The sequence below is a fragment of the Pygocentrus nattereri genome, chromosome 17 (assembly GCF_015220715.1).
Source record: "Pygocentrus nattereri isolate fPygNat1 chromosome 17, fPygNat1.pri, whole genome shotgun sequence".
Lineage (NCBI taxonomy): Eukaryota > Metazoa > Chordata > Actinopteri > Characiformes > Serrasalmidae > Pygocentrus > Pygocentrus nattereri.
In genome coordinates, this window is record NC_051227.1 from 28,960,547 (window position 1) to 28,973,952 (window position 13,406).

At 36.9% G+C, this 13,406-nt stretch overlaps 1 protein-coding gene across 1 annotated transcript; it reads right to left on the bottom strand.

The window, feature by feature from the left end:
• Positions 1–3,895: 3,895 nt before the first annotated feature.
• On the bottom strand, positions 3,896–4,858 carry LOC119265808 (olfactory receptor 52K1-like). The gene has a single exon (XM_037546894.1). It carries the CDS (start codon positions 4,856–4,858, stop codon positions 3,896–3,898), a length of 963 nt encoding a protein of 320 aa, XP_037402791.1.
• Between the last annotated feature and the right edge of the window lie 8,548 nt (positions 4,859–13,406).

The following is a 13,406-nucleotide window of genomic DNA, read 5'->3' on the forward strand; positions in this document are numbered from 1 at the left end:
GCAAGTCATGTAAATCATATTATTAAAGGAAAATACTACAAAGACAACATATTAAATTGTAAAACCGAGAATTTTTATTTATTTATTAATTTGTAAAATATGTATCCATTTTAAGTTTGATGCCAACAACATATTCCAAAAACAATTGGGACGGGGTCATGTTTACCACTGTGTTTCATCACTTCTTCTTTTAACAACACTTACAGAGTGTTTGAGAACTGAGGAGACCCACTGCTGTAGTTTTGAAAGTGAAATATTTTCCCATTCTTGTTTAACATAGGATTTCAGCTGCTCAACAGTTCGGGGTCTCCTTTGTCATATCTTTCATTTCATAATGCACCAAATGTTACCAGGGGTGACAGATCTGGACTACAGGCAGATCAGTTTAGCACCTCTATAGATTCTTTTAATACTAAGCAATGCTCTTGTAATTCATGCAAAATGTGATTTGACATTGTCTTCCTCAAATAAGCAACACCTTCCCTGAAAAAGACATAGTCTGGATGACAACATATATTGCCCAAACCTGCATAGATCGTTCAATATTAATGGTGCCTTCACAATGTGCACATCATCCATGCCATATGCAGTAATGCACCTCCATATGATCATGAATACTGGCTTTTGAACTGTGCACCGATAACCAGCTTGGTGGTCTTTAGGCCGAAGGACATAACGTCTATGATTACCAAAAGAATTTCAAATGTTGATTTGTCAGAACACAGGAGACTTTTCCACTTCACCCCAGTCATTTTTAAATGAGCTTGGTTCCAAAGAAAGTGGCAGCATTTCTGGATCCTTTTTATGTTTGTTTTTTTTTCTTTGCATTTGTGGATGTAGCAACAAACTGTTTTCTCACAGTGTTTTTTCAGAAGTGTTTCTGAACCTATGCAGTGATGTCCACTACAGAATCATATATGTTGTTAATGCAGTGCTGCCTGGGGGCCCATAGGTCATGGCCAGCAAATAATAGTTTTTGGTCTTTTCCCTTGCACAGAGATTTCTCCAGACTCTCAGAATCTTTCAATGATATTAAGTACTGTAGATGAAGAAAAGCAAAAGTTCTTTGCTATTTTACATTGAGAAACACTATAAATCAACATTTGAAATTCTTTCTGGAAACCATGGACACTGTGTCCTCTTGGCTAAAGACCACTCAGCTTATTATCAGTGCACAGTTCAAAAGCCAGTATTCATGATGGTATAGGGGTGCATTAGTGTACATGGCATGGATGACGTGCACATCTGTGAAGGCACCATTAATACTGAAAGACATGTACATATTTTGGCAACATATGTTGCTGTCCAGACTATGTGTTTTTCAGGGAAGGCCTTGATTATTTTAACAAGACAATGTCAAACCACATTCTGCATGTACTACAACAGCATTGCTCTGTATTAAAAGTGGCTGGGTGCTAAACTGGCCTGCATGCAGTCCAGTCCTGCCAGCCACTGATAACATTTGGTGCATTATGAAATGAAAGATATGACAAAGGAGACCCCAGACTGTTGAGCTGCTGAAATTCTATACCAAACAAGAATGGGAAAACATTTCACTTTCAAAACTACAGCAACTGGTCTCCTCAGTCCCCAAATGCTTAGTGTTGAAACACAGTGGTAAACATGTCCCCTCACTTTGCACAAATGCTAAACTCCAAACTTCAAAAAGCACTAAAACTTATTTGCATAAACAGTGTGTGCCAGCACAACAGATTAATTTAATTATCAACAGGTTCCATTTGTTAGCCGAAAGTAAGAAGATCATTTCTTTTTTTTAATTAGCAGTACATACTTTTTGCCTTGGGAAATGTTGATTCACACATGTTGTAATTAGTCTTAAGGACACATCTGGTCAGTCACTAGTGTCTCAGTGAAAGACCGCAATTACAATACTGATTTTAGCTAATCAACTAAACTCAAATATTTAGAATATCTTCTTATATCTTATATCTTTGATGACATGATAAAATATGTCATCAAATATTTAGAATATCTTTTTCTACCTCAAAGCTTACAGGATGCAAGCTGGGGCCATTCATTAACAGCATATATCTAAAGTAATCTGTAAAATTTTGCTTATTCAATTTCCAGTCTATTATTATATTTATTTTTTATATTATATTTTATATTGTTCTATTTATTTTTGTGTTATTAGTGAAAAGACAAGACAACAAAAAGGAAAAACATGACAAAGAAATTTGGAAATTTTCCTTGCAAAAGGAAAAATTGCACACCACCAAAAATAGACTTTAGAGAAAGGGGTAAGGTTTTGTGGACTGGTCTAAAAGTCTAAATGTGATCTCTTTGGAAGTAATAGAAGACAGTGTGTATGACACCACAGGAAAATGAAAAAGTCTCTGAACCAAGTCTAAAACAATCAAGTATTGTGGAGGAGCAATGAAAATTTGAGGGTGTACAATAACATCTGAATTTGTTGACTTGTTTTTGATTGAACACATGATTATTGCTGATATATACATAAAAACTCTAATCTCTGTATCAAAAAAAAAAGAATGAATAAAAACTACACAGAGCCTGCAAGTAGATTTAGTCTTTCATTATGCAGTGTGCCCATCATTTATCTATATTTCTATAGTTTTCAGAGGGGTTGCTTTGAGATTTTCAAAGAATTCTGTAGATTTTTTCCATTTATCTCCTGAAAATGAATGTTTTATACATAATGGCCATGATAACTGGAAATTAAACAAACATACTGTACATAAAAATATGAACGTATATGAAAACAGACCTTTTGTTCTTGTGTTTGTCATAAAAGAATTTACTTCACTACACAAACAAATATGTTCAGAATAAGAGTCCTTGTCTATATAGAGAGTGACTTGGCAATTAGACTTTAATTTTTCCTTTCTTAAAAAGTAGTGTTATACTCACACCAATAAATGTCCAGCAGAGCCTTGTGGATGAAATTTAATATATTGTAAATTATTGCATATTAGGGTGACATATCTTCATGCAGGAAATGTTCAGAGTGCCTCTACAACTAGTTTGCACTTTAACTTATAGACAAATATTCATTTCTGATTTTTCAGTTATCAGAAAAGTCACTAATGCCAGTAAGACTAACACAGTTCACTATGACTATAATAATAAAAATAAAAATAATGATAATAATAATACTGTTATTCCCTTTTTTCTAATTCTACATCAATATTAAATATTTGACAAAAAAAAACTGAATGAGTGGAAACCAGCAACACGTACAGTCTACATGTGTATTCATATACATACACACACACACACACACACACACACACTCACCGGCCACTTTATTAGGTGCACCTTGCTAGTAAAAGGTTGGATCCCACTTTTGCCTTCAGAACTGCCTTAATTCTCTGTGGCATACTTTCAACAAGGTGTTGGAAACATTGCTCAGAGATTTTGGTTGGTTATTTGAGTTACTGTTGCCTTTCTATCATCTCGAACCAGTCTGCCCATTTTCCTCTGACCTCTCACATCAGCAAGTTATTTTCGACCACACAACTGCTGCTCACTGGATATTTTCTCTTTTTCGGACCGTTCTCTGTAAATCCTAGAGATGGTTGTGTGTGAAAATCTCAATAGAACAGCAGTTTCTGAAATACTCAGACCAGCCCATCTGGCACCAACAACCATGCCACATTCAAAGTCACTTATATCCCCTTTCTTCCCCATTCTCATGCTCGGTTTGCACTTCAGCAAGTTGTCTTGACCACCTCTACATGATCAGCTATTTGTGTTAACAAGCAATTGAACAGTACCTAATAAAGTGGCTGGTGAGTGTATATTGACAAAACACAGTCTAAACCTAAGTGCACAATACTAGCTATTCATGCAGTATTTAACATGCAGCTTCTTAACAGGTTTAAGTAACAGTGCTTCAGTGTACATGGCAGAATTAATGTGGTAAGACTTTCACATGGTTAAAGAATTTTAACAACTGCTGCCTTATTTCTTTTGTTCTTATTCCATAAATAATTGGGTTGAAACAGCTTGGAAAAAGTGCATACATTGTACTAATGAAAATACGGCTGCTTGGAGAAAAATTATTTTTAATTCTATAAGACAAAAAAGCCATCAAGGCAAATACTAAACTAAATGTGATGATGATTATATGTGTTATGCAAGTGTTGATGGCCTTCATGCTGGACTTCCCTGATTTCATTACAGAAGCAAATATTATTACATAAGAAATAGTAATAAAAACAAAATCTGTAGTTGCTATTAGAAGAGCAGTTGAAAGTCCAACTAAGTTATTGACAGAAGTATCTCCACATGCAAGCTGAACCAACCCCATGTGTTCACAAAAACAGTGATCCATCTCATTTTTCATACAAAAATTTAGCTTTCCAGCCAAAGAAACCATTGAAACATTTAAGAATGTATTTCTAAGTATTGGGGCAATAATAAACTTTAGAAAGTTTGGCATTTGCATATAGTTGTGATAAGAAAGAGGTCTGCATATAGCAAAGAACCGATCCAGAGCCATCCACAGCAGTAAAGTAGACTGATATGCACCAACATACTGAACACAAAATATTTGTATTAAACAGTCCACCAGTGAAATCTGATTCCAGTCAAATAAAAAGCTGAGCAGCATATTTGGTACAAAAAATATTGGCATAAACAAATCCACAACAGACATTAGACCAATTAATACAAACATTGGAGAGTGCAGAGCTCTCTGGGTGATAATTAAATATATCAGAACAGAGTTTGAGGTTGTAGACAATAAAAGCATAAAGAAATATGGGATGAATAGAAAGCGCCGCCATTCTCCCAAAGAATAGAAACCATTCAGTTTGAAAACCGTGAAAGAAATATTTTCTGCAGGAAGATCTTGGATGCTGCTCATTACCATGGTTTCAAGAAAGTCAGGTTTTTACAGCTTTCAGTAATCACAGATGATGGATTGGATCTTTATAGATATTCTAGTTTATTGGTGGAAACACTACTACAACTCTAACTAATGCCAATATTATCTGTTGTTCCATAACATTTGAATTATATTCTTTTATATGATTTTTATATATATATAGATTGATGCAAACTCATCATTCTTTACATAGACGTAACTTTGTAAGTAATGATATTTATGCATCTTTTTGTGACTTTACACATTCAGCATTCATATTTTTTTTAAATAACAAAACTGAAGAAGGCTATTCTGTAATGATGCAAAATAATGTAATGTAATGATGTAATGAACGCTGCTTAATAGAAAAGCACTAAGCTGCTCTAAAAATCTTCCATTTCTTTTTATAACAGTGACAGTATTCAACAATAAACAAAGATATATACTGCAGTCTATTTTGTGCAAAACCACTGAAAATCTGATGTCCTCTTTATACTAACTAATTAAAGTATTACTCTTTGCACAGCCACTTACAAAGCATTTTGCTCCTCAACAGCGGATTAAAACTTGACATTTGTCTCTGCTTCTATATACAGCCAGTTGTGTCCTCAGTGGCCTACGCTGTATTCCTACAGGCTTTTGTGTAGGCACACACAGGCTGTACTCTGTCTAATAATTCCTCCACAAACAAGGCTTTTAAAGCACAAGTTTGAGTTTAAAAGATAGATGTAATAAAAGGATATAAAGGTTTGATATAGGCATTTGGTTTGTCTCCCAAACTATATACTGTATTCTGTAAATTTGTGTAATCATAAGGACATTCTCTCAGATTGTTTTCCAAGTTTATGCACTATGTAATTCACAAATTACACACAGACACACTCTAAAATATTTTAGAAAGCCCTCTCAGAAGAGTAGAAGCTTTTATAGCTGCAAAGAAGGCACCAACTCAATATTAATGCCAATGGATTTAGTATGGGACATCATAGAAGCTCCAGCAGGTTTAATGTGTATGTGTCCCAATACTTTCATCCATATAGCGCATGTCAAACACTTATTTGCTTATTTCATCTCCCTGTGTGATTCATAATTTTGGCCTATTACCCTTATTTTTTCTAATCTGTAAAATTTGTTGAATGAGCTTTTTTTCTCTCAAGCTGAGCTCTGGGTTAGGTCCCTACAGTTGTGGTCTTGCATTATCCTCTATGTTCAGTCTTTGCAAGGTATTCTTTGTCAGTGGCAACTACTGAGCATTTCTTTGACTGTCTCCCTGTGTATGATCTTTGTTTCTGTTACATAAGATTTTAAGTTTGGATTTCCCTTTTGGTTTTCTTTGTTTGGACATTTCTGCCTTTGTGTTATGAACCCTCTGCTTGTGCACGTCTACGACTTTGGATTGCCCTTTTGGTTTGTTTGCCCCTGCTGTTCTCTTTCGGTATTTTGACCTTGATGCTAGTTCTGGGATTATAACTTTGGATGTGAACGCTAAAACATAAGCTACTTTTACAGTTCACAAGCATCTGAATTCTGTGACCATGTTACAACATGTGTCAGGCTCCAGTCCTCACAGGCCAAAATACAGTCTTTATGAAGTGAATTCAGAGTATTAGATGAGTGTAAACGCTGTTCTCTGCAGCACTTTGGCCCGGAAAGTCACCGATTTGACATGCCTGTTCTAAACGGTGATTTATTGAAATAATGTTTAGATTATTCTTAGTTCAATGTCTTAAAATTTCTTAAATACCTGTTATTCCAGACTCCAAAGAGATGCTCCTATGTTCCCCTACATTTTGTATGTGCCCAGTTATACCTTGATTGTAAAATATTAAGTAAATATACAAGATTAAAGCACACAGGCTACAATAAATAAATTAAACAATAACATTGATGAAAACTTCTGAATAACAATTGACCTAATTTCTATTAGTTTTTGCTACAAATTTAGCCTTCTGTTGGTCTTAATGCATTTCTGTTAGTGTTTGTTTGTTGATAACAGGAGTTATCAGGAAAGGCTTTAAGGGATGCCTTGATACCTGAATATAAGTAGGAGCCAAATTACTGATTGAAGTTGTTCTCTGAGATTCCATGACATAGCTGGCTGAAAAATCTTCACTCCATAAGCAACATCGCTTTAAAAATAAGCGCATTAGTTTGCTGCACCACAACCTCAGTGATGACTCATTGGCCCATGAAAGACGGTTGCTGCTGATAAGTGTTTTGTCATTGAATCACAACACATTGTTTGGGTTCACCAAAAGTCTTTCAACCATTTTACTTCAAGAATCATAATTTTCTAAGATTTCTAGCCATTATGCTAATAACCTTAGTATACTAAGGTTGTTCTGTCACTTCTTCTTCTTCTTCTTCTTCTTCTTTCGGCTGCTCCCTTTAGGAGTTGCCACAGTGGATCATCTGCCTCCATCTTGCCTTATCCACTGCCTCCTCTACTTTTACATCAACCATCTCCATGTCCACCTTCATTACATCCATAAACCTTCTTTGAGGTCTACCTCTTCTCCTTCTACCCGGCAGCTCCATCTCCAACATTCATTGACAAATATATCCACTATTCCTCCTCAACACATGTCCAAACCATCTCAACCTGGCCTCTCTGGCTTTATCTCCAAACTGCTCCACCTTCACTGTCCCTCTGATCTGCTCATTTCTAATCTTGTCCATCCTTGTCACTCCCAACGAAAATCTCAGCATCTTCACCTCCGCCACCTCCAGCTCGCCTCCTGTCTTTTAGACAGAGCCACAGTCTCCAAACCATACATCATAGCAGGACGCACTACTGTCTTGTAAACCTTCCCTTTCACTCTTGCTGCTATCCTTTTGTCACACATCAGCCCTGACACCCATCTCCACCCACTCCATCCTGCCTGCACCCTCTTCTTCATCTCTTTTCTACACTGTCCATTGCTCTGGATGGTTGACCCAATATATTTGAAGTCATCCACCTTTAAGACCTCTACTCCTTGCATCTTCACCTTTCCACCTGCCTCCCTCTCATTCACACACATGGATTCCGTTTTGTCTCTACTGACCTTCGTTCCTCTCCTCTCCAGTGCAAACCTCCACCTCTCCAGATTCTCTTCCACCTGCCCTCTACTCTCACCACAGATTACAATGTCATCTGCAAACATCATGGTCCATGGAGCCTCCTGCCTGACCTCATCTGTCAACCTTTCCATTACCATTGTAAACAAGAAGGGGCTCAAAGCTGATCCCTGATGTAACCCTACCTTCACCTTGAAACCATTTGTCACTCCAACTGCACACCTCACCACTGTCTCACTATCCTCATACATGTCCTGCACCACCCTAACATACTTTTCAGCTACACCTGACTTCCTCATACAGTTCCACAGTTCCTCTCTTGGCACCCTATCATATGCCTTCTCTAGATCCACAAAGACACAATGTACCTCCTTCTGACCTTCTCTGTACTTCTCTACCAACACTCTCAATGCAAAAATTGCATCTGTGGTACTCTATCTGGGCATGAAACCAAACTGCTGCTCACTGATCTGAACCTCTGGCCTTAGCCTTGCTTCAACAACTCTTTCCCATACCTTCATGGTGTGGCTCATCAACTTTGTACCTCTGTAGTTACTGCAGCTCTGCACATCACCCTTGTTCTTAAAAATGGGGACCAGTACACTACTTCTCCACTCATCAGGCATCCTCTCACTCTCCAGAATTTGGTTAAACACCCTGGTGAAAAAGTCCACTGCCTTCTCTCCTAAACATCTGTATACCTCCTCAGGTATGTCATCTGGACCAACTGCCTTTCCATTCTTCATCCTTTTTAAAGCTGCCCTCACTTCCACCTTACTAATTCTCTGCACTTCCTGTTCCATTTTCCTCTCTATCCTTTATCAGCCTAACCTGCTGTACATCCTTTTTCTTATTCTTAGCTGCCTTCTTCTTCTGGATACTCTCCTGGACTTCCTCATTCCACCACCAACTTTCCTTGTCTTCTTTCCTCTGACCAGACGAAACACCCAACACATTCTTGCCAGTTTCTCTCACCACCTTAGCTGTAGTTTCCCAGTCCTCAGGTAGCTCCTCACTGCGCCCAAGGGCCTGTTGCAATTTTTCCCTGAACTGCCTGCAACCATCCTCGTCCATGATTTCCAAAAACAATTTGAAATTTATCCAGACCACTTTGCGTCAGATGAGCTCTGGGTTTTCTGAAGTGTTCCTGAGCCCATGTGGTAATATCCATTACAGAATGATGTCGGTTTTTCATGCAGTGCCGCCTGAGGGACCGAACGTCACAGGCATTCAATGTTGGTTTTCTGCCTTGCCCCTTACTTGCAGAGATTTCTCCAGATTCTCTGAATTTTTTGATGATATTATGGACTATAGATCATGGAATCCCTAAATTCCTTGCAATTGCACGCTGAGAAACGTTGTTCTTAAACTGTTGGACTATTTGCTCACACAGTTGTTCACAAAGTGGTGAACCTTGCCCCATCCTTGCTTGTGAATGACTGAGTCTTTCAGGGATGCTCCCTTTAACACTTAGAATCTGATCCTGATCCTATGGCTGGACAAGGCTTGGTTAGAAGAGTGACATGGAACATGGAGGTTTCATACAGGTTTTATACTCCAATCAAAATCTGTGCAGAATGTAAAGAAAAATAGAATGCAATGATGTGCAAGTCATGTAAATCATATTATTAAAGGAAAATACTACAAAGACAACATATTAAATTGTAAAACCGAGAATTTTTATTTATTTATTAATTTGTAAAATATGTATCCATTTTAAGTTTGATGCCAACAACATATTCCAAAAACAATTGGGACGGGGTCATGTTTACCACTGTGTTTCATCACTTCTTCTTTTAACAACACTTACAGAGTGTTTGAGAACTGAGGAGACCCACTGCTGTAGTTTTGAAAGTGAAATATTTTCCCATTCTTGTTTAACATAGGATTTCAGCTGCTCAACAGTTCGGGGTCTCCTTTGTCATATCTTTCATTTCATAATGCACCAAATGTTACCAGGGGTGACAGATCTGGACTACAGGCAGATCAGTTTAGCACCTCTTTAGATTCTTTTAATACTAAGCAATGCTCTTGTAATTCATGCAAAATGTGATTTGACATTGTCTTCCTGAAATAAGCAACACCTTCCCTGAAAAAGACATAGTCTGGATGACAACATATATTGCCCAAACCTGCATAGATCGTTCAATATTAATGGTGCCTTCACAAATGTGCACATCATCCATGCCATATGCAGTAATGCACCTCCATATGATCATGAATACTGGCTTTTGAACTGTGCACCGATAACCAGCTTGGTGGTCTTTAGGCCGAAGGACATAACGTCTATGATTACCAAAAGAATTTCAAATGTTGATTTGTCAGAACACAGGAGACTTTTCCACTTCACCCCAGTCATTTTTAAATGAGCTTGGTTCCAAAGAAAGTGGCAGCATTTCTGGATCCTTTTTATGTTTGTTTTTTTTTCTTTGCATTTGTGGATGTAGCAACAAACTGTTTTCTCACAGTGTTTTTTCAGAAGTGTTTCTGAACCTATGCAGTGATGTCCACTACAGAATCATATATGTTGTTAATGCAGTGCTGCCTGGGGGCCCATAGGTCATGGCCAGCAAATAATAGTTTTTGGTCTTTTCCCTTGCATACAGAGATTTCTCCAGACTCTCAGAATCTTTCAATGATATTAAGTACTGTAGATGAAGAAAAGCAAAAGTTCTTTGCTATTTTACATTGAGAAACACTATAAATCAACATTTGAAATTCTTTCTGGAAACCATGGACACTGTGTCCTCTTGGCTAAAGACCACTCAGCTTATTATCAGTGCACAGTTCAAAAGCCAGTATTCATGATGGTATAGGGGTGCATTAGTGTACATGGCATGGATGACGTGCACAACTGTGAAGGCACCATTAATACTGAAAGACATGTACATATTTTGGCAACATATGTTGCTGTCCAGACTATGTGTTTTTCAGGGAAGGCCTTGATTATTTTAACAAGACAATGCCAAACCACATTCTGCATGTACTACAACAGCATTGCTCTGTATTAAAAGTGGCTGGGTGCTAAACTGGCCTGCCTGCAGTCCAGTCCTGCCAGCCACTGATAACATTTGGTGCATTATGAAATGAAAGATATGACAAAGGAGACCCCAGACTGTTGAGCTGCTGAAATTCTATACCAAACAAGAATGGGAAAACATTTCACTTTCAAAACTACAGCAACTGGTCTCCTCAGTCCCCAAATGCTTAGTGTTGAAACACAGTGGTAAACATGTCCCCTCACTTTGCACATATGCTAAACTCCAAACTTCAAAAAGCACTAAAACTTATTTGCATAAACAGTGTGTGCCAGCACAACAGATTAATTTAATTATCAACAGGTTCCATTTGTTAGCCGAAAGTAAGAAGATCATTTCTTTTTTTTAATTAGCAGTACATACTTTTTGCCTTGGGAAATGTTGATTCACGCATGTTGTAATTAGTCTTAAGGACACATCTGGTCAGTCACTAGTGTCTCAGTGAAAGACCGCAATTACAATACTGGTTTTAGCTAATCAACTAAACTCAAATATTTAGAATATCTTCTTATATCTTATATCTTTGATGACATGATAAAATATGTCATCAAATATTTAGAATATCTTTTTCTACCTCAAAGCTTACAGGATGCAAGCTGGGGCCATTTATTAACAGCATATATCTAAAGTAATCTGTAAACATTTGCTTATTCAATTTCCAGTCTATTATTATATTTATTTTTTATATTATATTTTATATTGTTCTATTTATTTTTGTGTTATTAGTGAAAAGACAAGACAACAAAAAGGAAAAACATGACAAAGAAATTTGGAAATTTTCCTTGCAAAAGGAAAAATTGCACACCACCAAAACTAGACTTTAGAGAAAGGGGTAAGGTTTTGTGGACTGGTCTAAAAGTCTAAATGTGATCTCTTTGGAAGTAATAGAAGGCAGTGTGTATGACACCACAGGAAAATGAAAAAGTCTCTGAACCAAGTCTAAAACAATCAAGTATTGTGGAGGAGCAATGAAAATTTGAGGGTGTACAATAACATCTGAATTTGTTGACTTGTTTTTGATTGAACACATGATTATTGCTGATATATACATAAAAACTCTAATCTCTGTATCAAAAAAAAAAGAATGAATAAAAACTACACAGAGCCTGCAAGTAGATTTAGTCTTTCATTATGCAGTGTGCCCATCATTTATCTATATTTCTATAGTTTTCAGGGGGGTTGCTTTGAGATTTTCAAAGAATTCTTTAGATTTTTTCCATTTATCTCCTGAAAATGAATGTTTTATACATAATGGCCATGATAACTGGAAATTAAACAAACATACTGTACATAAAAATATGAACGTATATGAAAACAGACCTTTTGTTCTTGTGTTTGTCATAAAAGAATTTACTTTTATATTTTAACAAATATGTTCAGAATAAGAGTCCTTGTCTATATAGAGAGTGACTTGGCAATTAGACTTTAATTTTTCCTTTCTTAAAAAGTAGTGTTATACTCACACCAATAAATGTCCAGCACAGCCTTGTGGATGAAATTTAATATATTGTAAATTATTGCATATTAGGGTGACATATCTTCATGCAGGAAATGTTCAGAGTGCCTCTACAACTAGTTTGCACTTTAACTTATAGACAAATATTCATTTCTGATTTTTCAGTTATCAGAAAAGTCACTAATGCCAGTAAGACTAACACAGTTCACTATGACTATAATAATAAAAATAAAAATAATGATAATAATAATACTGTTATTCCCTTTTTTCTAATTCTACATCAATATTAAATATTTGACAAAAAAAAACTGAATGAGTGGAAACCAGCAACACGTACAGTCTACATGTGTATTCATATACATATACACACACACACACACTCACCGGCCACTTTATTAGGTGCACCTTGCTAGTAAAAGGTTGGATCCCCCTTTTGCCTTCAGAACTGCCTTAATTCTCTGTGGCATACTTTCAACAAGGTGTTGGAAACATTGCTCAGAGATTTTGGTTGGTTATTTGAGTTACTGTTGCCTTTCTATCATCTCGAACCAGTCTGCCCATTTTCCTCTGACCTCTCACATCAGCAAGTTATTTTCGACCACACAACTGCTGCTCACTGGATATTTTCTCTTTTTCGGACCGTTCTCTGTAAATCCTAGAGATGGTTGTGTGTGAAAATCTCAATAGAACAGCAGTTTCTGAAATACTCAGACCAGCCCATCTGGCACCAACAACCATGCCACATTCAAAGTCACTTATATCCCCTTTCTTCCCCATTCTCATGCTCGGTTTGCACTTCAGCAAGTTGTCTTGACCACCTCTACATGATCAGCTATTTGTGTTAACAAGCAATTGAACAGTACCTAATAAAGTGGCTGGTGAGTGTATATTGACAAAACACAGTGTAAACCTAAGTGCACAATACTAGCTATTCATGCAGTATTTAACATGCAGCTTCTTAACAGGTTTAAGTAACAGTGCTTCAGTGTACATGGCAGAA

Excerpts from the sequence above, each read along its gene's own strand:
- LOC119265808 (XM_037546894.1), bottom strand. The coding sequence starts at position 4,858 with ATGGTAATGAGCAGCATCCAAGATCTTCCTGCAGAAAATATTTCTTTC.